The following is a 22,948-nucleotide window of genomic DNA, read 5'->3' as shown; positions in this document are numbered from 1 at the left end:
TGGACTCTGCTGTCTGTACTCAGGCAGCGCGTTGTATAATAATTCTGTGGCTACCTTGACCCCTTTGGGGAAAGACTTGGGTGAGAGTAAATAAAAAGTAGATAGAGATTTACTGTATTTATATAATTGAGCTTGTCAGTAACACTTCTTAATAGTAGTGCCAGATACTGTGTGAACTTCCATAACCAGAGTGATGCCTCAGCACCCACCCCGTGACTTCCTCTAGTGCCGCCCTGTGATCTTCCCAACCCCCACCCACCATGTAAGCTCCCACGGCACCCGCCCTGTGACCCACCAGCACGCCCCATGCCCACGGCGCCCATCTCTGTGCTGCTATACACATAGCCGGGCTGTACATCTTGGCAGCCGGGCCTAGCCATGGCCTGTGGCATCCCCCAGCCCCAGTCAGCAGGGCCACCCTGGCCCCGTTTCTCAGCGACCACCGTGGGCACAGCTCGGCGCCCCCTGGGACGCACCTGTCTGGAGCTCTGGCGCGGGTGCTCTCACAGCTCTCCTTGAAGCAGGTGTCCGGGTGCACTTTGTAGACTCTCTTATACCTGTGTCACCAGAGAGCTCTGTGAAGCCAGGGGCTGAGCGGAATGTTGCCCAGCTCCTTCACCTAGGCCACACCAACCCACGGTAACTGTGCAGGCTTCTGAGGAAGGCTGTTGCTAAGGAAGGCTGTTTATTCCTAATAAAACTTTCTCCTATAGATGTGTTAAAATGTCAACATAAAAATTATGTAATTTTAAAACAACTTTATCAAGGTATAATTTTCATAAGGTATGCCCATTTGAAGTATACATCCTGATGAGTGTTGACAAAGTCATGTAAGAGATAAAGCCTGCTGTTTCAAAGGCATGTCTTGCTTGAGATAGACATTGTTGTTGCTGTTTGGTTGCTAAGCTGTGTCCTAGTCTTTGCGACCCCATGGGCTGTAACCCTCCAGGCTCATCTGTCCATGGGATTTCCCAGGCAGGAATACTGGAGTGGGTTGCCATTTCCTTCTCTGTGAGACAGGCTACTTGGCCCTAAAGCTTTGAAACAGTAAGACTGTCCTCTTCTGGGAAGTTGATGGAGAAACCTTGGAGATGCAGGCATTAGAGGTGGGCAGGAGTCTTTACCCCAGCCCTGCCTTACTAACTAGTGTACTCTGAGATGCCTCTGGAACTTAAGCCTCAGTTTCGTACAAAACGGGAATTGTTTATCCTGCCTCTGTCACAAGTTTATAGAGAACAACAAATGAGACATTAAAGCTTTTGGAATGCTGGAGCTGTTTGAAAGAGATCCAGGGAGTTCAGTGGGTAAAACCCCAGCTCATGAGCTCAGTCTAGGAGAGCCTTAGGATCTGAAGCCTTAGCTAAGACTTCCATTTCCAGTCATCTGGTCGTGGCAGAATCTGGAATTAACCACACGTGAACAACTGGAGAACTGGGCGAGATACAGGAAGTGAGTCTTCTGGGACGTTAGAGAACAGTGCAGGACCGGCCTGAGGAGCAGGGAGCACACGAGCGCCGTGGCTGGGCGGCACTCCGCCTGTAGGCACTGTTTGGGCTGTGGTGGGTTCAGGGGGATCCACGCAGTGGTTGCACTGAGTTGGTGAAACAAGAGATTGGAATTGGGGAAGCAGAGGTGGCAGGAATTTGTGAGTCAGAGGCCAGCAAGGAGGGAGCTGTGCAGAGGAAGAGCTCCAGACTTCTGGAGAGGGCTCCCCGTGGAGATGAAGCTGTGCGTGCACAGGGTGGACAGAGGTGAGCAGGGGGGAACACGGAGGAGCTGGACAGTCCCAGACCCAGAGTGGGGAGGTCCGGATTAACGGTGGGCTGTTTCAGAGCAGCAGAAACCCCAGAAAGGCCTTGCTTTAAAAGTGAGGCAGGATGAACCCCGGAATAAAGCTGTGCTAAAGCCACCCTAAAACAGGCCTCAAAGGGTCTGTCTGACTTGCCTTGCAAAAATCAAACAATAAAGGAGCCAAAGAAGGTCTGCTCTGAGCGCTTCTATTCAGTGCAGTGTTGGAAATGCTGGGCACAGCACTCAGACGGGAAAATGAAACAGGTGTTCAGATTGGAAGAAGACAGGGGGAATTGGCCCTGTCTGTAGATGAGATCACACTCTGTAGGGAACTGTAAAGTCTCCACACAAAAGCTATTAAATGAACTCAGCAAGGCAGCAGAATATAAGATTAATATACAGAAGTCTCTTGTGTTTCTTTACACTAGTAATATCAGAAAGTTAAAAAAAAAACCTGCTTAAAATCACATAAAACAACAACAACCCAGGAATAAACTTAGCCAGGGAGATGAAATACCTATATGCTGAAAACTAAAACATTGATAGAGGAAGCTAAAGATGACTCAGAGAATTGGACACATATCCTGTGCTCTTGGATTGGCAGAATTAATATTGTTAAAATGGCCATACTCCCCCAAACAATCTACAAATTTAATGCAATCTTTTTCAAAACATTTATGAAATTCTCCATAGTACTAGAACAAATAATCCTGAACTTTATATAGAACCACAAAACACGAATTGCCAAGCAATCCCAAGAATAATGGACAAAGCTGGAAGTATAACCCAAGCTTCAGCCTATACTATAAAGCTACAGTGATCAAATCAGTGTAGTATTGGCACAAAAACAGACATACAGATCAGTTGAACAGAATAGAGAACCTAGAAATAAGCCCATACACATACTTATTGAGAACTTCAGACTTAGAAAGTAGGAAGAACAACTAGGCCATTCAGGTATGACCTAAATCAAATCCCTTATCATACAGTGGAAATGCAAATAGATTCAAGGGGTTAGATCTGACAGATAGAGTGCCGGAAGAACTATGGACAGAGGTTTGTAACACTACAGCAGGCTGCGACCAAAACCATCCCCAAGAAAAAGAAATGCAAGAAGGCAAAATGGTTGTCTGAGGAGGCCTTACAAATAGCTGATAAGAGAAGTACAAAGCAAAGAAGAAAGGGGAAGATACACCCAACCGAATGCAGAGTTCCAGAGAACAGCAAGGAGAGAGAAGAACACCTTAAGTGAACAATGCAAAGCAATAGAGGAAAACAGTAGAATGGGAATGACTAGCGATCTATCTCTTCAAGAAAATTAGGCATACTAGAGATATTTCATGCAAAGATGGGCACGATGAAGGACAGAAACGGTATGGACCTAACAGAAGCAGAAGAGCTTAAGAAAAGGTGACAAGAAGGCACAGAAGAACTGTACAAAAAAGATCTTCACGACCCAGATAACCACGACGGTGTGAGCACTCATCTAGAGCCAGACATCTGGAATGCAAAGTCAGGTGAGCCTTAGGGAGCATCACTACGAACAAAGCTAGTGGAGGTGACAGAGTTCAGCTGAGCTGTTTAAAATCCTAAAAGATGATGGTGTGAAAGTGCTGTAATCAATATGCCAGCAAATTTTGGAAAATTCAGCAATGGCCACAGGACTGGAAAAGGTTAGTTTTCATGTTAATCTCAAAGGCAGTGCCAAAGAATGCTTAAACTGCTGTACAGCTGTGCTCATTTCACGTGCTAGCAAGGTAATGTTCAAATCCTTCAAGCTAGGCTTCAGCAGTATGTGAACCAAGAACTTCCAGATGTACAAGCTGGATTTAGAAAAGGCAGAGGAACCAGAGATCAAATTGCCAGCATCTGCTGGATCATAGAAAAAGCAAGAGAGTTCCAGAAAAACATCTGCTTCATTGATTATGCTAAAGCCTTTGACTGTGGATCACAACAAACTGGAAAATTCTTTGAGATGGGAATACCAGATCCACCTTACCTACCTCCCAAGAAACCTGTATGCAGGTTAAGAAGCAACAGTTAGAACCGGACATGGAACAATGGACTGTTTCCAGATTGGGAAAGGAGTACGTCAAGGCTGTATGTGGTCACCCGGTTTGTTTTAACTTCTGTGCAAAGTACATCATGCAAAATGCCGAGCTGGATGACTCACAGGCTGGAGTCAAGATTGCCAGGAGAAATATCAACAACCTCAGATACGCAGATGACACCACCCTAATGGCAGGAACAGAAGAGGAACTAAAGAGCCTCTTGATGAGGGCAGAAGAGGAGAGTGAAAAAGCTGGCTTTAAAATTCAACATTCAAGCATCTGGTTCCATCACTTCACGGCAAATAGATGGGGAAAAAGTGGAAACAGTGAGATACTTTATTTTCTTGGGCTCCAAAATCATTGTGGATGGTGATCGCAGCCATGAAATTTCAAAAACGCTCGCTCCTTGGAAGAAAAGCTATCACAAACCTAGACACAGAGTATTAAAAAGCAGAGACATCACTGACAGCAAAGGCCCATCTAGTCAAGGCTATGGTTTTTCCAGTGGTCATGTATGGATGTGAGAATTGGACCATAAAGAAAGCTGAGTGCAGAAGAATTGATGCTTTTGAACTGTGGTGTTGGAGAAGACTCTTGAGAGTCCCTTGGACTGCAAGGAGATCCAACCAGTCCATTCTGAAGGAGATCAGTCCTGAATATTCATTGTAAAGACTGATGCTGAAGCTGAAACTGTGATACTTTGGTCACTTGATGTGAAGAGCTGACTCATTGGAAAAGACCCTGATGCTGGGAAAGATTGAAGGTGGGAGGAGAAGGGGAAGACGGGATGAGATGGTTGGATGGCATCACCGACTCAACGGACGTGAGTGTGAGCAGACTGGGGGGGATGGTGGAGGACAGGGAAGCCAGGCGTGCCGCAGTCCACGGGGTCAGAGTCGGCGTGACCTGGTGACGGAACACACCACCGCCTGCGGCCCATTAATGTGAGAAGGGAGCAGGGGCACACAGTGGCAGATGGGCTCTTCAGCCAGCAGCGTTGGTGAAGCTGGACAGCTCCATGTAAATCACAGCCCCTCACACCACGTACAAAAACCAATAGTCTGGAAGCCTTGAATGTAGGGCCTAACGCTGAAACCCTTAGAACACAGGCAAAAGAACCTTTGACATAAATCGAAACAATATTTTCTTAGATCAGTCTCCCAAGACGAAAGAAGAGCAAACACAAACAAATGGGCCCTAGTCAAACTTAAAAGCTTTTGCACAGCAAAGGAACGATCGACAAAACCAAAGGACAGCCTATGGAATAGGGGGAAGTGTTCACAAATGGTATGACCAGCAAGGGGTCAGTGTCAAACGTGTTAGAGCTCAGGGTGCTGTGAGGACTGGGCAGAAGCACTTCAGGGCCGGGAGCACGCTGCAGGCGCGGCAAAGGCGGGGAGCAGGGACTTACACATGGCGACAGACGCCTCCTTCCCAGACCGGCATGGACTTGGTCTCTGAGAACAGCCGCGTGCAGGGCTGGGGCACCTTCGTGCAGGCTGCTGGCACAGAGGAGGAGGGCCGCTGCTCGCCAGGAGCTCACAGCCACGTCCCCTCGTCCTGCAGGCACTGTGGTCCTGGCTTCTGCCCCGTGGCTTCCTGGGCTGGGTCCCTGTCCCGGCTGCTTAGCAACTGTGGGTGCTGCTCTGGGTTGGGGTCCTGGGAGCCTGCAGGCTGCTTTCCCTCTGGGCTCACCAGAGTCTTGGCCTGATAGGCCTAAGGGCTGTGTGTCTGGTGTGGGAACTTCTGTCCATCTGCCTCTCGTCCTGGTCCCGGAAGTTTGAGGGCGGCAGGGCCCTCTTCCCCCCCACCACCTCCTGTCCCTGCGGAGTAACTGTCCCCAGAGCCCCCTGTTATCTGGGCAGTGGGCAGCCTGGAGGCTCACTTGCCTGCCAGCCTCTCTGCCCGTGCACTTGGAGGTCTGGGTGCCGTGACCGGGCCCCTGTCTGAGCCTACTGTGACAGGCATCTCAAGGCCAGGCCCTGGTGGCCCCAACAGGCAAGGGGGAGCGGTTCCAAACTCACCGAGCTCACAGTGTCTGCCTTTGAACCCTGGGCTGCAGTCACAGCTGTGGGCATCCTCACCGGGCACGCAGGTGCCTCCGTTTTGACAGGGGTTTTCTGAGCAGTTCCCAGGGGCGTCTGCAAATGGGTCATGAGCTGTTAGCTTCGGGCCCCACAGGAGGGCCAGGAAGCATCACCGTTGCTGCCTCCTGCTGTCCCCAACAGCAGTGGGCCCAAGGGGTGGTCAGAGCGCCGAGGGGAGAGGGTGGCCTGTGTGCCCACCCTGAGCCCCTAAGCCCGGGGAGCGGAGGAGGCAGGGCGGAGCGGTTCCTCTGGCCTCAGTGCCGAGCCATCGCATGGCGGAGGAGCCTGGGCCCACGGCTCCCGTCATGGCTGGGCTCTGCTCGGTTCCAGAGAGCCCTTCTGCCCCCTGCCGGTCTGTGCCCCGTGCCCCACGTTTCCGCTGAGTTTGCCCTGTGCATGGGGCTCTTCTGCTTGGAATGCAGAGGCCAACCCTCGAGAGCCCTCCTCGTTTTCCAGTGCCTGTCCCCAAGCCCTGACCAGGCAGCCTCTGTGCCGCGGCCACTGTCTGCCTCCTGATGGCACGGCACGGCACGGCGGGAGCTGCAAGCAGGCCAGGCAGTGGCGCTGCCAGGGAGGGGCAGAGCTGGCCTTGCCCCGTCAGCGTCCACCGTCCGATCCAGCCGCTCCCCCGCCGTCCCCCTGGCAGCCTCCCTGTGAGGTGCCGCCTGGGCAGACTCCACCGCCCCCCACTCCACCCCGCCGTGGCCTCCTGGGTTCTGTCGGCTGCTCCCCTTCCTCCTCGGGTCTACTTCACTTTCCTTCGCCCCTTTCTGCCCTCCAGCTTTCCACGTTCTTTTGTGTTTCCTGGTTCGCTAAAGGGAGCTGAGGGCTTGAAGATGCCTTTTATTGTGAAAAAGGCAAAGCTTAACAGTTTAGGGCATGAAGAACCCCGCAAGCTGCCACTCGGTTTCAGTTAGGAGCATCTGCCCGGCTGGCTTCCCCTGTTTCTGGCTTTCCATCTGCTTTCTTTAGTTGAAGCATTAATTTCAAAGCAGTTTGCAGAAACCATTCCACCTGTAAACGCGTCAGCAAGCATCTAGGACACACAGACTGAGGGTTCCCGTGGAAGCGCGGCGCTGCTCTAGAGTTCCAGCGGTCGTGCCGTGCCGTCGAGTCCAGGTGCCGCCTTTACCACGTGCTTTCTTCTCAGGCTGGCCGACGCTTGTGCCGTGCCTGGGACCCTGGACCTGGGGTTGTGTGCAGCAGAGGGGCTTTCACCAGGGCCCCGCCTTCTGTGGCCTCGGTCTACTGAATCCCGAGTTCATCATCTCACACACACTACAGTAAATAAACTGAAGCCTGTTTTGAACAGGCTGGGGACGAGGATGCGGCTGTGCCCTGCGGTGGGGCAGTGGGCTCCCGTACGGGGGACAAATCATGGGGTCGGGAGGCTCAGGTCCTGCCCGCAGGCCACCTGTGTGTGGGACGGAGGTGGCTCCCGGGGGATGTGACCCGCATAGTCCAGAAGCTGTCCTGGGTGAGAAGAGGGAAACAGGAACACCAGCCAGCCCCCACATTCACTCCACGTTCCCAGAACGGCAGGTTGCCATCTTGGGACTCCTCCAGGAGGGGCCCTGACCCGGAGATCTGCTTGGTGAGCAGATGCCAAACAGGGGCGTTAGCTGTGCCCTTGGGCATCCTTTCCCTGAGAAAATGAAGTCTGACAGCTTCCAGAGAGAAGGGGCAGGTCAGTCTAGAAGGAAGCGAGAACACAGCTGATCGCAGTGGCAGGGCAGACAACTGTGGACTGATGGACGAAGAACCGAGAGGGACTGAGCCCCGAGTCCTGCACCCAGGGAAACTGTCGAGTGTGTGTTTCAGGCCCAGAGGGCCTCGGGAGCTTGGAAAGTTCCGTGTAAAGTTCCACGTGGACCTTGGCAAGCTGAGAGCGCCAGGAACAGCCCAGGCCCTGACAGGCAGTGCCCAGATGGCCCCACGGGACAGCAAGCCTTCTACAGAGAGGCCCAGGGCAGACAGGCTGTGGGACAGAGGAGGGGCCACGGTGAGCCACTGACCGCGCCGGCCCTGGAGAGACCCACCAGGGTCCAGCGTGCGCTCACAGCCGTCCTGCTGGCAGGATCCCAAAACCCGGCCAACCCTGCACACTGCCCACTGCTGGAAGGAGGCCAGCCTGGTGGCCCACTCAGAAGACAGCTCAGGCTCTCTTCACGTGGGCACCTCCACATCCCAAAGCAGGAGCTGTGGGCAGGGCAGAGAGCCGCACTGCTGACAGCAGCAGGCGGCCCCGGAGCCCTTGGAGTGAGCTCCTGGGGGCCAGGTGCTGGGCGGAGAGGGCGCATGCGCCGGAGGCGTGCGAGACGCCACCGCCGAGGAGAGCCCACTGTGCTCAGGCACCATGCGGGCAGAGACCCCGCCCTTCCCTGCCACCTGGCCTCTGGTGGAGCAGCGGACAGCAGCACAGAGCGGGGCTCGCGGGTTCCCAGGAGGACGGCGGCAGGAGGCCGCTCACTGCTTGGGCTCTGGCTAATAGGTGGGTGCCTGGGCTGACGGCCGTTACTTTAGCAAAAGCTAACTAACCAGACTCACTGAGGAGGGGCTGGCCTCGTCTGATCGTGAGCCTGACGGAGCCAAAGTGTGACTCGCTCAGTCCTGTCTGTCTCTTTGCGACCCCGTGGACTGTAGCCCACCAAGCTCCTCTGTCCATGGGATTTCCCAGGCAAGAGTACTGGAGTGGGTTGCCAGTCCCTTCTCCAGAGGGTCTTCCCATCCCAGGGATCAAACCCAGGTCTCCTGCATTGCAGGCAGATTCTTCACTGTCTGAGCCACCAGGGAGCCAGAGGCCAGGACTGGTTCTGCCCCCTGGAGGCCTCTGCAGAGCTCCTGTGCTGCCACTGCAACCATCTCACACCCTTAAGGCTTCGTCCTCCACGTTCGCAAACGCCGCAGCTGCCGGTTGCGTCCGGGGCCAGCCTGGAGCACCCCTGGTCTCTCCTCCAGGGGACCCAGGAGAGGCCATTCCATGCCCCTCTGGTGTCTGAGTTTTGTGAAATGAAGCATCTAATATTTAAAAGGGCTGACACAATGGAAACCCTTGGGCAAAATGTTTTCACTTACAAAACACACAGCCACACGAGTGTCTTCCCTCTGCATCTGAGCCACAGACCGCCTCTCTGCCTCACCCAGGCCTCATCCGGTGAGTGCTGGACTGTGGGGCCGGGAGCCTGCACTGGCAAGTGCCCTCTGGCACAGGTGCCTGGGTGTGCCCCTTCTCTGCCTTCTCAGAGTGCTGGCTGATGGGCGAGCCCAGTCTGGGCCTGTGGTGTGGCCAGGAGAAAGGGCCATGCCCCTAAGCTGTCCCCAGAGGGACATGGCCCCGATGGTCAGAGCCGGAGGAGAGGCAGAGCGGGGGTCTGGGTGTGTGGAAGGAACGCAGCCTGTTGGCGCTGCCCAGCGGGGAGGTGCCCTGTGAGCATGCGTGCCAGGGGACAGGCCCTGCTCGCCAAGTGCAGGTAGCGGCCGCCTCCTGGTGGCGCTCCAGCTAGAGCCCGCCCCGTGGCTACCCTCTTGCCTCCTGCTGTCTGCCCCACACACACCTCTGGGGGAGAGGGGCGTCTCTGCAGGGAGCACCCAGCGTCCGGGCGGCTGCAGTGCCCAGGCCCGGCCCCGTCCCCCTGCGTGTCGTGTTGGGCCCCCTGGCAGGTGGGGTGCTCGGCCATTTCCTTGCTGTGGGCAGCCCCCTCCTCACCTACCGTCCTCAGGCCCCTGAGGGTGGTCAGCCCTGTACTCTGCTCCTGCTGACTTGCTCTCCACGTCCTTGTCACCGCCACGTTCGGGGAGCTGGAGGGCCAGGCTGGCCAGCGTGGGGACCGCGTCCGTGTTCTCCAGCTGCACCAGAGCTGTGGGCTCTAGGAGAAATCAGGACGCCACAGTGCTGACCACGAAGCCGCTGCCTGGCGGCCAGGCCCGTCCTGGGGCCGCCTTCCTTCCGGAAAGGGGCTTCTCTCCCTCAGGGCATGGGGACGTCCGCAGGGCCTGGTGTGGCGGGGTCCGAGTGGGTCTTGGCACCGCCTTGGGTAGCATCAGCTTTTCTCCGGGCAGAGCGCAGCCCGTTCTGCCTGTCCTCAGCACGCATGCTGGGTGAAGGTTACTCGTGGCCCGAGAGAGCTGAGCGTGCTGCCTCACGATGAGCCCCTGGCTGAGGCGCCGTCTCCCCCTCAGTCACGTCCTGCTCCCCTCTCCCTGCGCCTCCCCCTCCCTAGGGGCCACAGCGCCTCCTCCCCATCTTCTCTGCCCCAAGTCAGGCCACGCGCTCAGCCCTTCTAGAGCCTGTGAGGCTGATGCGCCAGTCAAAGGGCCCTGCGCTCCCACAGCAGCACTCGGTGGGGGTGTCCTCACACGGACGCGCTCCTAACAGGTTTCTTGCCACCTCTGGTGCCTGCGGGCAGCCTGTCCCTTCACGCAGGCCCTGCAGTCCTGGGCTTCTGACCCCTTTGGGTCCCTGCTGGGGACACTTTGGGCACTGGGGGTGGTCTCAAAGCCCAGGTTTTAGGGGCCTCGTCCATTGTCCAGCTGGGGACAGGAGGTCACCCGGGTCAGCCTGGCCACTCACGTGATCTCACAGTGACCCGCTTGCTGGGTGAGCCGCTGAACCTGGCCCTCACTCGTCCTCTGCCGTCCACGAGCTCTGAGAACCTGCGAGAGTCAGCATGGGTCAACAGGGGCTCTGGGCCGGGGTCTCGGGGGCAGCAGCTGAGGCAGGCACCTGGGGACCTGGGTCGGCATCGCGGGGGCACCGGGGTCGTTGAGCAGGCGCAGCTCGGGCAGGCGTGCGGGGGCCGGGCGGGTTCTCAGTGCCCTCTGGGGGAGGCCATCACGATGCCATCGTCCGTTGGTGCTGTCCCTCAGGGCTGTGGGCGGGCAGAAGAGGGGGTGGCCGTGTGGGCTGGTCTGGGGCTCCTCTGTGCCTGGCTGAAGAGGGGGTACCCCCCATCTGCCCACGGAGGAGCTGTGGTTGCTGCCTGGGTTTTGTCCAGGCGCTGGTCCCAGCCCTCGCCTGACCCAGGCTCTCCGCCTGCAGGTGAGGCAAGGCCCTGGCAACCCGCCAGACTCACCTGGGCTGAGGCCCACAGCCCGCACACCCGGGAGGGGCAGCTCCTCTGTGGGTGGTGCCGCCCGCCCCAACCCCGGGCTGGTGCCCTTCTCACCTGCATGCCCTTCCCTACCAGCTCACAGAGGGCCCCCCTCCCCTGTCCGCCTGGCAGGTGGGTCTGGGGCTGAGCTGGTCTCAGTGTCTCAGGGCAAGTGTGCTTCATGCCCCGAGGGCAGGCTGGTGGGTCGGGAGACGAGGGAGCCCAGCCTGCTGCCCACCTCCCTGCAGCACCTCACCGTCCAGACAGACTGTTTTGTGATCTGGAACAGGTAAGGGGGTTGTGCAGACCCCCGTGGGGCGGGCAGGCCCGAGAGCAGACCCGCGTCCTCACTGTGGCCCTGGGCTTCTCCCCGGCTGCTCCCGCCTCCATCTGTCCACGTGCACTCCCTCCCTGCCTGTCCCAGCCCCCGCCCCGGCTGTCTTGCCCTCTTCCCTGGGGTGCTGTCCAGCAGTTCCTCGTGGGTCAGGCCTGGCCGCCAGGCCGCTACCTGGGCCCGCCTCCATGCTGCCAGCCTCGTGGGTCTTGCCACTGCCTCCTCTGGGCAACTGTTTTCAGGCGAGGCCTGTATTTACTGCTCACCGTCTGGGGCCCACTGGGGTGGGCAGCATGAGGGGAGGCACAAGACGCTTATGCCAGCTCGCTGACCCAGCTGGGTCAGCTCAGCAGGACCGCCCCCCGCGCTCGCACGCCAGCACTGTGCCAGCACAGCCCTGTTCCCGGGCTGCCTGTCCGTGCCTGGAGCAGTGCGGCTGGGCCGGGGGAGGCTCCTAGGCGGGGCACACTCACAGGTGATGATGTACAGGTGGGCGGGCTCGCTGTGCAGCTGGCCGCCCCCGGTGCTCTGCACAGCTGTCACTGAGAGCTGGTACCGCCGCCCGGGCGCCAGGTCCCGCACCGTGTAGGACACCAGCCTCCCGTTGGGGACGTAGCGGCTCTTGGTGCTCTGGCTGGTGGTCACGTTGATGACGTAGGCCTCCAGAGAGGCGCCCGGAGCGGGGGCATCCCAGACCACGTGGGCAGAGGTGGCCGTGACTCGGGCGGCGGTCAGGTTGGCTGGCGGCAGAGGCCCTGGATGAGCATGGAGCAGGGGAGGGGAGTGAAGGGAGCTGGTGGGGTCTTCTGCCCAGGACACACTCTGAAGATCTGACTCAGAGTGCTGAAGCCTTGCTGGAAGCCAGACCGCGTTGTCACAGACCTCACTGTGTCCGTGAGGACGGGTGGAGGGAAGTTGGCAGCTGCTCAGGGCCGGCAACAGTAGCCACCCCGTGAGGCTCCCCCCTCCAAGCTCAGTCCATCAGGTTGCCCTCCCGCATGGCATTTTCCATCCCCTGAGCTTGGCCGTGCATACCTTCTCCTGGGATGTAGGTAAGGAAGTGGGCTAGATGGGCAGAGGGTGGGCCAGGGACCCCACACCCAGGGTCAGAGTGAGGACTTGAGCCTTGCTGTCTGCCTGTCCCACCAGGCGAGGCTCTGCCCTCCCCACCCCTGCTCACTGCCCCTCCTGTGCCTGGACAGCCCGTGTGCTGGGGGGGCGGGGGGGCGTGAGGGCTGGGTGTCCTCGCCCGGGTGGACAGCCTGCCCATCCTCGCTGTCTTCTCCTCCTGCCCTTGTTCGGTGACCCTGCTCTGGCGGGGGCCCAGGAGCACCCACAGTGAGGGCGGCCTAGGGAGGTCATCCCGGCAGGGGCCCTGCCCAGCCCCCTGCAGTCACCTTCCCAGGCACCTCTGGGCACATGCCCAGGGCAGCTTTCCGGGGCTGCGGCCACTCAGAGACCGAGGGCAGGGCTAGGGGTGCTTCCGGAAGGGAGCTGAGCCCTCACCCCTCTACTCACGGGTCCACACATGCACCGGGGCCGAGGCCAGGCTCTCCGTGGGGCGCTCCTGCCCCCCGAGCCCGCTGAGGGCCGTCACCCAGATGGCGTATCTCCTTCCTGGCAGCAAGGCCCTGTGGGGAATGGAGGCCAGGGAGAGGAACAGGATGGCTCTGCTCGCAGACCACCGCTCCGCCGGTGTGACCCAGGCGGGGGGCGTCCCGGGGCCGGTGTGACACGGGTGGGGGTCGTCCCCTGGCTGGTGTGACCCAGGCGGGGGTTGTCCTGGGGCTGGTGGGGGTCGTCCCCTGCCTGGTGTGACCTGGGTGGGAGTCGTCCCAGGGCTGGTGGCCAGGCAGCCCCCACAGAGGCCAGACTGGGGCCTGAGAGCTGGGTGCCCCTGGGGTAGGGGGCTCCTCCCTGGTCTGTCTAGCGCTGGACAGGACACAGGCCCAGGTGGCTGCGGTGTGGCCAGAAGCTGGTGCTCAGACAGCAGAGGCCAGCATAGGGCAACTGAAGGAAAAGGGCTAACAGGCCGGCCCGCCCGCCCCCTCGGGAGGGCTGCCCACGAAGCTGGCCCTGGGATGGAACTTCGGAGGGTACCCAGTGCCCTCGGGGAGGAGAGGGTTTCCCTGCCCCTAAATGTCTGCACAGTGAGGCTCCTGCCAGCTGAGCATCCCTTCCTCTGGGGTTCTGGAACTTTCTCCAGGCTCAGGTGCCTGTGACTCTGCCCGCCCTCCTGCCCAGTAAAAGCCCTGGATGATATATGTCTACGTGGCTCCCCAGGAAAGTACCTGCTAGCTGGTGGTGGGGATGGGGTGTGTTGGGGATGTGGGGGGGACTTGTCTTATGTGGAGAGGGGCTGTGGAAGCTCACACATGGTCTGTGACTGGTCCCCACCCGCCTCTTCCTTTCACTGATGTCGCTTTGTATCCTTTCTCTGTCCTGAATCTCTGCTGAGTCTTGGGGAACCCCCTCGGGAACGTGGGGATGGCCTTGGGGACCCCAACACAGGAGTGCCCACCTGGGACCCCATTTGTTTCTCTGTCCCCCTGTTCCTGGGGAGTGGGCAGAAGGAGCCACAGCCACACTTCACAGACAAGGGGTGGGGCGTGGTCTCTAGCACAGATGGCCATCCGGCTGGACGGAAGAGCACAGAAGACACGGTGGAGAGGAGACTGCAGATGGGACATGTGCTGGTGCGGCGGTGTGGTGGCCTGCCCGCCCGCCTTCCAGAGCCCTCTCCCAGCCACGGCCCATGGCTGCTCTAGGCTGGACGCTGCAGAGCTGTCCCTGAGCCCACCTCCACAGCTGTGGTCAGAGGCTCAGGAACTTGGTGGGGACGTCACAGCTGCCGCCTTCCCTGTTCACCCTGCCCCCAGCACTGCCCACCCTCCCTGCCTGGCTCAGAAGGTGGCTCATGGGTCCATCGTGGGCCGCCGTCTGGGAGCGTCTCTGAGCTCGGGGCCTAGGCCGGGGGTCTGAGGCTTCCCTGTGATGCTGCTGAAATGCTTATTTCAGTCATTAGTCATTTTCAATGACTGAGGTTCATTTGTATTTTATTTTGTAGTTTTGTTGGTATATAATATGTAATATCCATAAGAAATTTCAGTTCCGCTCAGTTCAGCTGCTCAAGTCTTGTCTGACTCTGCGACCCCATGGACCCCATGCAGCACGCCAGGCTGCCCTGTCCTTCACCAGTTTAAGGTTTGAACATATTTGAACAAAGTAAAAATGTCAGGCAGCCCAAGGGTGCCTGCCTTCTCCCTTTCCAAGGACTCTGGTGACTCGGCCTGGAGGGACTCTGGGCTGGCCTCCAGTGGCCTCTCTGTTCTGTCTGCAGGGGGTGCCATCCACAGAGTCAGAGCGTCCCTGCTCTCTTGGGCATATGGCGCCCGCAGGAGGCAAGGCAGCGGTGAGGCCCGGGGCTGATCACATGGCCCTGCTCCTCTAGGGGCTGGGAGGGGAGAGGGTGGCAGGAGCCCGGTGGGACAGGGGGAGAGGGCACCCTTGCTCTTACCTGAACGTGAACCTGTCCACACTCCTGTCCACGTCAGTGGACTGCTCCTCCTGGGCCTCAGGGTGGCGGATGGACAGGCGGACGCTGCTGACGGTGGCGTGGCGGATCCTGTGCAGAGCCCACCGCACCGAAATGGCGCTGGCTGTCACGTTGGCAACCTCAAGGCCCTCGATGGGGCGGGGTCCTGGGGACAGTGGGTGAGCAGCCTGTGTGGCCCCTCCTCACCCCTGGAGGGTGGGGCCAGGGCTGGAGACGGGGCTCAGGAAGGGCCCTGGGGACCTGTACAGACTGGCCTCAAGATGCCCGTCCAGCCTGGGCTTGCTGCAGGCGCCCCTCAGTCTAGCAGGGACCAGGGGCAGGTGGACATGCCCTGGCCACTGCCTCAGGGCGGGGGCGTTGCACAGGGGCTGCTGCAGGCTCTGTCCTGCGTGGTCTTGGCCTGCCAGGGAGCAGGGTGGGACCTTCCTGGCTCCCTGGCTGGCTGGTGGCTCTGACAGTGACTCTCTGCACCATCTGGGGGCTCCTGGGGCCTGCCAGGGAGAAGCCAGGAGAGGCCTCACTGACACCAGGGAAGGGGACGAACCCCTGGCTGAGGGAGTTGAGGGGGTGCCCCAGCTCCCAGAGTGCCGAGCCCTGGTCTGCAGGAAGTGGTGCCTCACCCCTACCCCGATGGCACGGGGGAGGCTGTCTTCCTTCCAGAGCCCACCTCGAGCAGCCTCAAAAGTGCTTCTTGCTAAAGCCGGGCTCAGGATGGCCCTGCCCGTCCCCAGCCCCCGAGGCTCTTCTGTCACATGCTGCAGCCACCCTCCTGGCCCCGTGTGCTGTCCCTCCCCAGGACACCCCGCCCTGAGGCCTCGTCCCTCCTCACACTTGGCCATCAGCGTCCTGGCTGTCGGCATCCGCGGAGGATGCCTGCCGCATTCCTTCCGAGGGACCCGAGAAGGGGCTCCCCTCTTCCTCCAGGACCCTCGTCTTCTTGCTCACCTGGCCGGCAGGCCATGCCTGCCTCGCTTGCCCTGCTCCCGTGACTGGCCGTGCCCACCTGCCCACCTGTGCTCACCTGCCCGCCCATGCTGACTTGTCCATATGTGCCCACCTGTGTACGCACCAGCCTGTTCCCACTTGTGCCCACCTGCCCCACCCTGCTAGCCACCCTCAAGGGGCTCCCAACATGCCCAGCAGTCATGCCACTGCCCAGCTCTCATTCCATCCTCCAGCCTGCCCTCCCCATCTCTTGACTCCCAGGGCCAGCCCCCACCAACCCACATCATGGAAGTATTCCGGGGTTCCCCCTCGCACACAGCCCCAGGAGCAGACAAGCCAGCTGAGCCCAGCTGCTCCGCACAGCTCCCTTCAGGGCAGCATACCCAAACGGCCTCCCTGCTGCCCCACGGCTGCCTCTGCTCCAGCCTGCGGGGAGGCTCTGTCCTCACCCCACGGCAGTCCCAGCCCCTTCTCAGGGGCCCCCCCTGCAGTCCCCAGCCCCCTCCATCCCCTGTCACTGTCCCTCTCCTCCAGAGGAGGGGCCCTCTCGGCTGGGTCGGGCACCCTGCTGGGGGCACGCCAGGGCGGGGCCCTCGGGGGGCGGGCAGCCCGAGCCACTCACTCGTGCGGGCAAGCAGCACCACGGGCCTGCTGATGTCGTTCTTGTTGTTGGCGTTGCGCTTGACCGAGAAGACAGAGACGTTGTAGGCCCTGCCGGGTGCCAGGGCCCGGAGCTGGTGCGTGGAGCGGCCCCGGTCCACGAAGTCTGTGCGGCGGTAGGAGCCGTCCGAGGACACGTAGGTGACGGCATAGCCATCCAGCAGCTGCCTGGCAGCTGGGCCTTCGGGGGGGCGCCAGGAGATGGAGACCCCACTCTCTTCCACTTGCTCCACCTTGAGGGCCGTTGGTGGGAAGAGCTCTTCAGGGTTTCGGTCAAGAACAAGGGAAGGGGGGTGTCAGCTGTCGGCCGGGCAAGTCCCGGCCCCCAGGCGGGTGTCTGGCCCTTGGGCCTGGGGACACTCGGCTCCCTGTCCTGCCCCGCAGGGTGCCTGCATCCCTCAGGCGGGACCGGAGCCCCCACACTGGCGCCCTCGCCGCCTCACCTTTGTCACAGTCCCTGCCGGTGTAGCCCACTTTACAGGTGCAGCTGTGGGACCCGTTGCTGGCCAGGCAGTAGCCGCGGCCTCCACAGGGGCTGGAGAAGCAGGGGTCACTCACTGCGGGGGGAGGCAGCAGTGAGTGGACGTCTGGCCGGGCGCCTTCCCCCGGGCCCTCAATGCTGGCCCTGGGCTGGTCCCGTGTTGGTGTGTTTGTGGGATGCATGTGGGCAGTCCCAGGTGGCTCTTTGGGGAGCAGATATGGGGGACACTCTCTGGGGGAGGGGCAGGGCTTGCCAGGGGCCCCACGGAGAGGCCAGGCTGGCCCACCCCCAGCCAAGCCAAGGTGACCACTCCTGGGCAGCAGCTGAGAACACCGGCCCTTCCGCAGCCTGTGTCTGCTAGGGCTGGGGCGCAGCCCCGGGCTTCCAAGCCAGGGCCCACAGGGCCCCCCGCCCCGGTGAGGTACTCTGGCCACAAACTGTCCACACTACGCTCGTCGCTGGGCCGGCTCCTGTGCCCTGCAGCCGGGCTGGAGCCCAGGACCTGTCCACCCTGCACATCTGAGCGGTGCTGGTCAGGCCCAGCTTAGGGGCACTTGGGGACACTCAAACAGCACAGATCAGGCCACCTGCCCTGGGGAGACGCACAGCAGGGAGACACGGTGCCGGGGTGGCAGGCGGCGGGGTGGGGGCTACTGCAGGCCATGGCCAGGGGAGGCCTTGTCCCCTGCCCGGTCCCCAAGGGGCCCAAACAGGCTCATGAGCGAGGGGCTCTCGCCGTGAGGAGCTGGGAGCGCCAGGCCCCTGGGGCGGCCGTGAGCTTGGCCCTTCCAGGGGCGGCATGGCCTGTGGCTGGACATGGAGCAGGTGGACGGGGGTGCAGGGGGCGGGGAGTGGCGAGCCCCACCTGTCTCACAGTGGTAGCCGAAGAAGCCCTCTGGGCAGACGCACAGGTAGGCCCCGCCACCGTTCTCACAGCGGCCTCCGTGCTGGCAGGGGCTGGAGTCGCAGGCATCCACCTCTGGAGAACACCCAGAGAGTCGGCCAGGGCAGCAAGGGGGTGTCTGGGGGAGGGAGGAGAGGACAGCGGGAGGAAGGGAAGGGACGGTGGGGCGAGGTCGCTGGGGGCGGAGGCGGGCAGGGGCCTGGCCCTCCCCTTGTCCTCCCTGCTGGGGTCCCTCCCCCCACAAGCCTGTCCCCGGGCACCGTCCCCACGCCCTGCTCTGAGCAGCCCAGCGTCGGTGCTTGTTGGAAACAGGTTTTCCCAGGTGTCCAGGGTATCATGAGTGTGGGTGAGGGCCCAGCACGTGGGGAGCCCGAGAGCAGCCCCTACCTGTCTCGCAGTGGACTCCAGTGAAACCGGGGAGGCACTGGCAGACAGAGGCCCCCGGGAGGTCCCTGCAGGTGCCTCCGTTTCTGCAGGGCTGTGCCTGGCATTTGTCTGTCTCTGAGGAGAGGGACACGGACATGAGGCTGCATGGCCGCTGCCCCGGGGCCTCCTGTGCCCCAGACTTCAGCTTCCCTTGCCCTCACTCTGCCCACAGAGCCTGTCGGGCCCCTGCTGCCTTCACTACCCAGGTTCTCCGGCCACCTGGCCTGCACAGGAGTGAGGGAGCAGGCTTCATGGAGCCTCCCCCCTACTCTGGCTCAGACACAGGGCTGGAATCTGCCCCCTGCACCCCACCTTCTCTGGCCCTGGGTCCTCATCCCCACCTCCCCCCGCCCTCCACCAGCCAGGGTCTGCGGGAGGCAGGGAGGAGGGTCATGGTCAGCTGTCGTCAGCTGCAGTCTGTGCTTCCGGGGGACGAGAGGCAAGTGTATCTATAAACTGCCGTCCCTGTGGACATCAGAGCCAGCAGGGGCCCGAGAGAGCAGGCAGCACCCAGCCAGACCCCAGCACAGGGAGAGGAGTGGCTGGGCAAGGGGACCGTGCTGGGGCGCTGGAGCTCAGCGGGAGCGGCCGGCCCACGGAAGGCCGGGACTGTCTTACCCAGCTCACAGTGGGTGCCTTCACGCCCTGGGCTGCAGACGCACAGGTACCCGGCGATGCGGTCCTGGCAGGAGCCCCCATGCAGGCACGGCTGGGATCGGCACTCGTCGATTTCTGAGCGAGGAAAGCCCGGGTGCCAGGCGCCGGGAGAGACCCCAAGAAAAAAGCAGTGTTGCTGCTGTTAGCAGGGATGACTTGAAGCCGGACTAGGAGGGACGCACGTGAGCTTTGACAAGAGGCTCTGGACAGAAGTCTACGACACCCCAGGTGCCGGGAGAGGCCAGCACCCGAGGAGGGCCCTGGAGGGGAAGAGACGCACCTCTGGGAAGGGGCTGGGGCTGCTCCTGAGGACCGCACCGCGCCACTGTGTAACAGTCGTGTATGAGCCCAAGACGCTTGGGGGCTGGCCCTTCATTGTGAAATATTCACGGTGGAGTTTTTAAAAGCTGGGGGTTTTGCTCCTGAAGTAACGACGTTCAGCTTAAAACAGTCTACTCTTAATGCTTAACGTGTAAGTGAGTAAATAAGAGCTACTGACAGAATGACCCCAGGGCTGGCGCCTGACCTGGGGCTAGGAGTGTCGGCTCATCTGCTCGCACGCACATCCCACTTGTTGTGACTTGAATTTCCACGGTTATCCCCTCTGTGCCTCCTTAGTTTTAAATTTTTACCAATATGCTGGGCAATTTTGCTATTATGAACTTTATTTATAGGACATTGTGGTTAACGTACTCTTTTCTCACTCAACGTTATATTAATAAGATGTTTCTATGTTGTGGGTGGTTCTCTTCATTGCTGTGTAATATTCCTCAGGGTGATTATACCATACTTTCTCTCTCTTGTTTGGTAGGCTTTGGGGTTGGGTTTAGATTTCTTGCTGTTGAAACAAAGCTTCTGTGTCTTTCACATCTCCTGGTGTAGAGTTTTCCCTCAATTTACAATTATCAAGCCGTACAGTTGCTAGGACACAGTTTATATGAAGGGGGTCAGCTCGACAAACGACTAAACTGCCCTCAGAGTGCTTGTACCCGTTTACACGCCCTCCAGCAATTTAGAACAAACCCTGTCTGTCCACATTCTCACCAGTTTATGGGCTTTTAGACTTCAGAAGTTTTGCCAACTGAGTGTGTCTCACTGTACTGCTGACTAGCATTTCGCACTTCACTGACAGAGGGAATGTTGTTTTCTACTGTGAGACTCCTACTCACGTGTCTTACCTGTTGGGTTGATTCTATACGTTTATGTGTGTGTATTACATAGACACTATACATAACATGTATGTGTATATACATATATGTGAAGATAACATACATCCATAAGTGAAAGTCACTTAGTCACGTCTGACTCTTTGTGACACCATGGACTCTACAGCCCATGGAATTCTCCAGGCCAGAATACTGGAGTGGGTAGCCTTCCCCTTCTCAAGGGGATCTTCCCAACCCAGGGATCGAACCCAGGTCTCCCGTATTGAAGACAGATTCTTTACCATATGAGCCACAAGGGAAGCCCAACTTTCTTAAGGCCAAGGAATTTAACTTCCTAATTTTTAACTAGTCATCTTGTCCATTTTTTCCTTTTATATTTAGTTGTTTTTGTGGAATCTTTCCCTGCCTTAAGGCCAAAAAGATAGTTAACCTACATTTCCTACACAAAACTACATAGTCAAAAAAAAAAAACGCATTTAAGTCCTTAATACATCTGGAACTAATTGTTTGGTATGGTGAGAAGTGGAGAAACAATGTAATATTTTCTGAGTACCTAACCGTTTTATTCCAGTTGTCAAGAAGATTTTCTCTGTTTTCTTACAGAAGTTTATAGTTTTAACTTTTACACTTATGTCTATAATTCATTTCATATATATAAAAATTATCATTTTGATGCTATTGTATATAGCATTGTTCCATTTCACTTTCCAAGTCTCCCCTGCTAGAGTATGAAAATATAATTGTTTCTGTGTATTGACCCTGTATCCTGTAACCTGCTTGAATTCACTTATTAGTTCTGTTGCTTCTATTGTAGAATTTCTTAGGATTTTCTGTGTGCACGATCGTGTCATCTTTACTTCTTGCCCGATAGATGTGCTGTCTTCCTTTTCTCGCCTCTGTGTGGCCTAGGATCTCCAGGACAGTGGCGGAAGGCCCTGGTGAACGGACACCTTTGTCTGTCTGCTGATGACGGCAGGGACTCTTTCACCCGTAAGCACTTTGTTAGCTGTTGATCTTTTTCATGGATGCCCTTTGATCGGGTTAAATAAATTTTCTTCTACTCTTTAGTTTGTTAAGAATTTTAAAAATAATAGTTGAATTTTGTCAAATGACTTTTTCTGCATCTATTAAGACAATCATATGGTTTTCTCCTTTATTTTCTACTATGGTGAATTAGATTTACTGATTTTCAAAGGTTAAACTGTTCTTGACATAAATCCCTCTAGGTCAGGCTGTATTAGCCTTCTGATGTAATACTGGGTTGGATCTTAGCAATGTCTTGTTAGGATTCTGTGCTTTGCACATGAAGAATGTTGTTGGCCTGTACCTTCATTTGTGCAGCGTCTCTGGTTTCGGCACAAAGGCGATATTGGCCTCATGAGATGAGCTGAGGAGGATCCCTTCCTCCTACACTCTCTGAAAGAGCCGTGTGGATGGTGCTGTTATTCCTTCTGAAGGGTTTGACAGAACTCAGTGAAGCGTCTGGTCCTGCCGTTTCCTTTGCAGGGAGGTTTTTAGCCACGAGTTAAATCTCCGTAATAGACACGAGGCTCTTCATATTCTCCATTTATTCTGGTGTCAGTTGTATCATTAGCATCTTTCTTCACTTGTTCTACATTGTGAGATATATTGGCCTGAAGTTGTTCCCAGTATCTCCTTGCCCTTTAAATGCTCGTATAGTCTTAAGTGATATCTCTTTTTATTTTGATATTGCTAATTTTTATTTTTTCCCTTGATCAGTCTAGCTAGAGGCTTATTATTTTTATTGATCCTTTCAAGGAATCAGTTTTTGGTTTCATCTGCACATGTCTTTTTTATAATTAATTACAAAAAAATATGTCATTTAATCATTATTTATTGTTGACTCATAAAAATGCAATGGATTTTGCTATAACCTATATTCACCAAACATATTACATTTCCTATCATTTATAGAGTTTTCTTTTGGTTGAGAGACAACCGTATTGGCTGTAAACACTGATGTTTCTCCTCCCTCCTTTAGCGTTTTCATGACTTTGCTTTCTTCTTCTTACTTTATTGCATAGGCTATTACTGACAGTGTACTGTTGACTAGACTTGGTGATAATGGGCACCCTTATTTTGTCCTGAATTTTAAGGGGAATGTTTCTCCACTTAGGATAATGTCTATTCTAGGTTAGATGAGACCCATCATAAAACTGCCTCAGAAGCTAATTTCCTTCCTCCTTGTTGGTAGCTAGGCACGTCTGAGTCAGTTCGGCGGAAGAGCAGCTTTTCAGTTCCAGATCCTCCTCCTGTATAATGAGGGTCAGGGAACACTGGTCCACAGATTCCTCTCCTTTTTGTTTTTGGCCTCACCATGTAGCAGGCAGAACTCCCTTGACCAGGGCCTGAACCTGTGCCCTCTGCAGTGGAAGCACGGAGCCTTAACCATGACCGCCAGGGCAATCCCATAGCCCTCTTAACGTAACCTGTCCTCATTCCTCTGTAAATATGTGGCGTGTAACTGGTGAGGTTCAGTGGAATTGTGTGTTCAGCCTAGCTTATGCCTGGTCTAAGCACATCTCCCTGTGGGCTAATGAACACCTGGGGGGCTCTGTGGGCTCTGCTATTTCTCTTTTATAAGTTTTCCCTCCAATAAGTCCTGTATTATACCATGTGGTACTAGAAAGGTGTGTGTGTATCATATTATTTTTATCTGGATAAGAAGTGCTTTTAAAATTCTTACTTGGTAGGAATTTGTTACTTGAATAGGTATGAATTTTGTCAAATGCTTATTATACATTCATTGAAATTCTTATATGACTTTTCTCTTTTAGTT

The 22,948-nt window shown here is 57.3% G+C and overlaps 1 protein-coding gene across 10 annotated transcripts in view; it reads right to left on the bottom strand.

Moving 5' to 3' along the window:
* Nucleotides 1-22,948, bottom strand: part of SNED1 (sushi, nidogen and EGF like domains 1) — a 74,881-nt gene that overhangs the window by 5,810 nt on the left and 46,123 nt on the right. The window contains exons 17-30 of one of the 10 annotated variants that reach the window (XM_061412909.1): nucleotides 18,944-19,057; nucleotides 18,287-18,400; nucleotides 17,861-17,974; nucleotides 16,958-17,071; nucleotides 16,477-16,773; nucleotides 14,871-15,054; nucleotides 12,872-12,984; nucleotides 11,827-12,108; nucleotides 10,653-10,797; nucleotides 10,500-10,582; nucleotides 9,640-9,795; nucleotides 5,867-5,983; nucleotides 5,254-5,344; nucleotides 477-557 (exon numbers count right to left, since the gene is read on the bottom strand). In XM_061412909.1, the coding sequence (XP_061268893.1) occupies nucleotides 477-557; nucleotides 5,254-5,344; nucleotides 5,867-5,983; nucleotides 9,640-9,795; nucleotides 10,500-10,582; nucleotides 10,653-10,797; nucleotides 11,827-12,108; nucleotides 12,872-12,984; nucleotides 14,871-15,054; nucleotides 16,477-16,773; nucleotides 16,958-17,071; nucleotides 17,861-17,974; nucleotides 18,287-18,400; nucleotides 18,944-19,057 (2,005 nt within the window). Of the gene's footprint in view, nucleotides 1-475; nucleotides 1,592-5,253; nucleotides 5,345-5,866; nucleotides 7,908-9,635; nucleotides 9,796-10,499; nucleotides 10,583-10,652; nucleotides 10,798-11,826; nucleotides 12,109-12,871; nucleotides 12,985-14,870; nucleotides 15,055-16,476; nucleotides 16,774-16,957; nucleotides 17,072-17,860; nucleotides 17,975-18,286; nucleotides 18,401-18,943; nucleotides 19,058-22,948 lie in introns of those variants that run through there. The other 9 variants (XM_061412910.1, XM_061412907.1, XM_061412908.1 and 6 more) reach the window with 9 other exon arrangements.

This window comes from Bos javanicus, chromosome 3 (assembly GCF_032452875.1).
Source record: "Bos javanicus breed banteng chromosome 3, ARS-OSU_banteng_1.0, whole genome shotgun sequence".
NCBI lineage: Eukaryota > Metazoa > Chordata > Mammalia > Artiodactyla > Bovidae > Bos > Bos javanicus.
The sequence above is the reverse complement of the archived record's forward strand: the minus strand, read 5'-3'. Positions and strand labels throughout refer to the sequence as shown.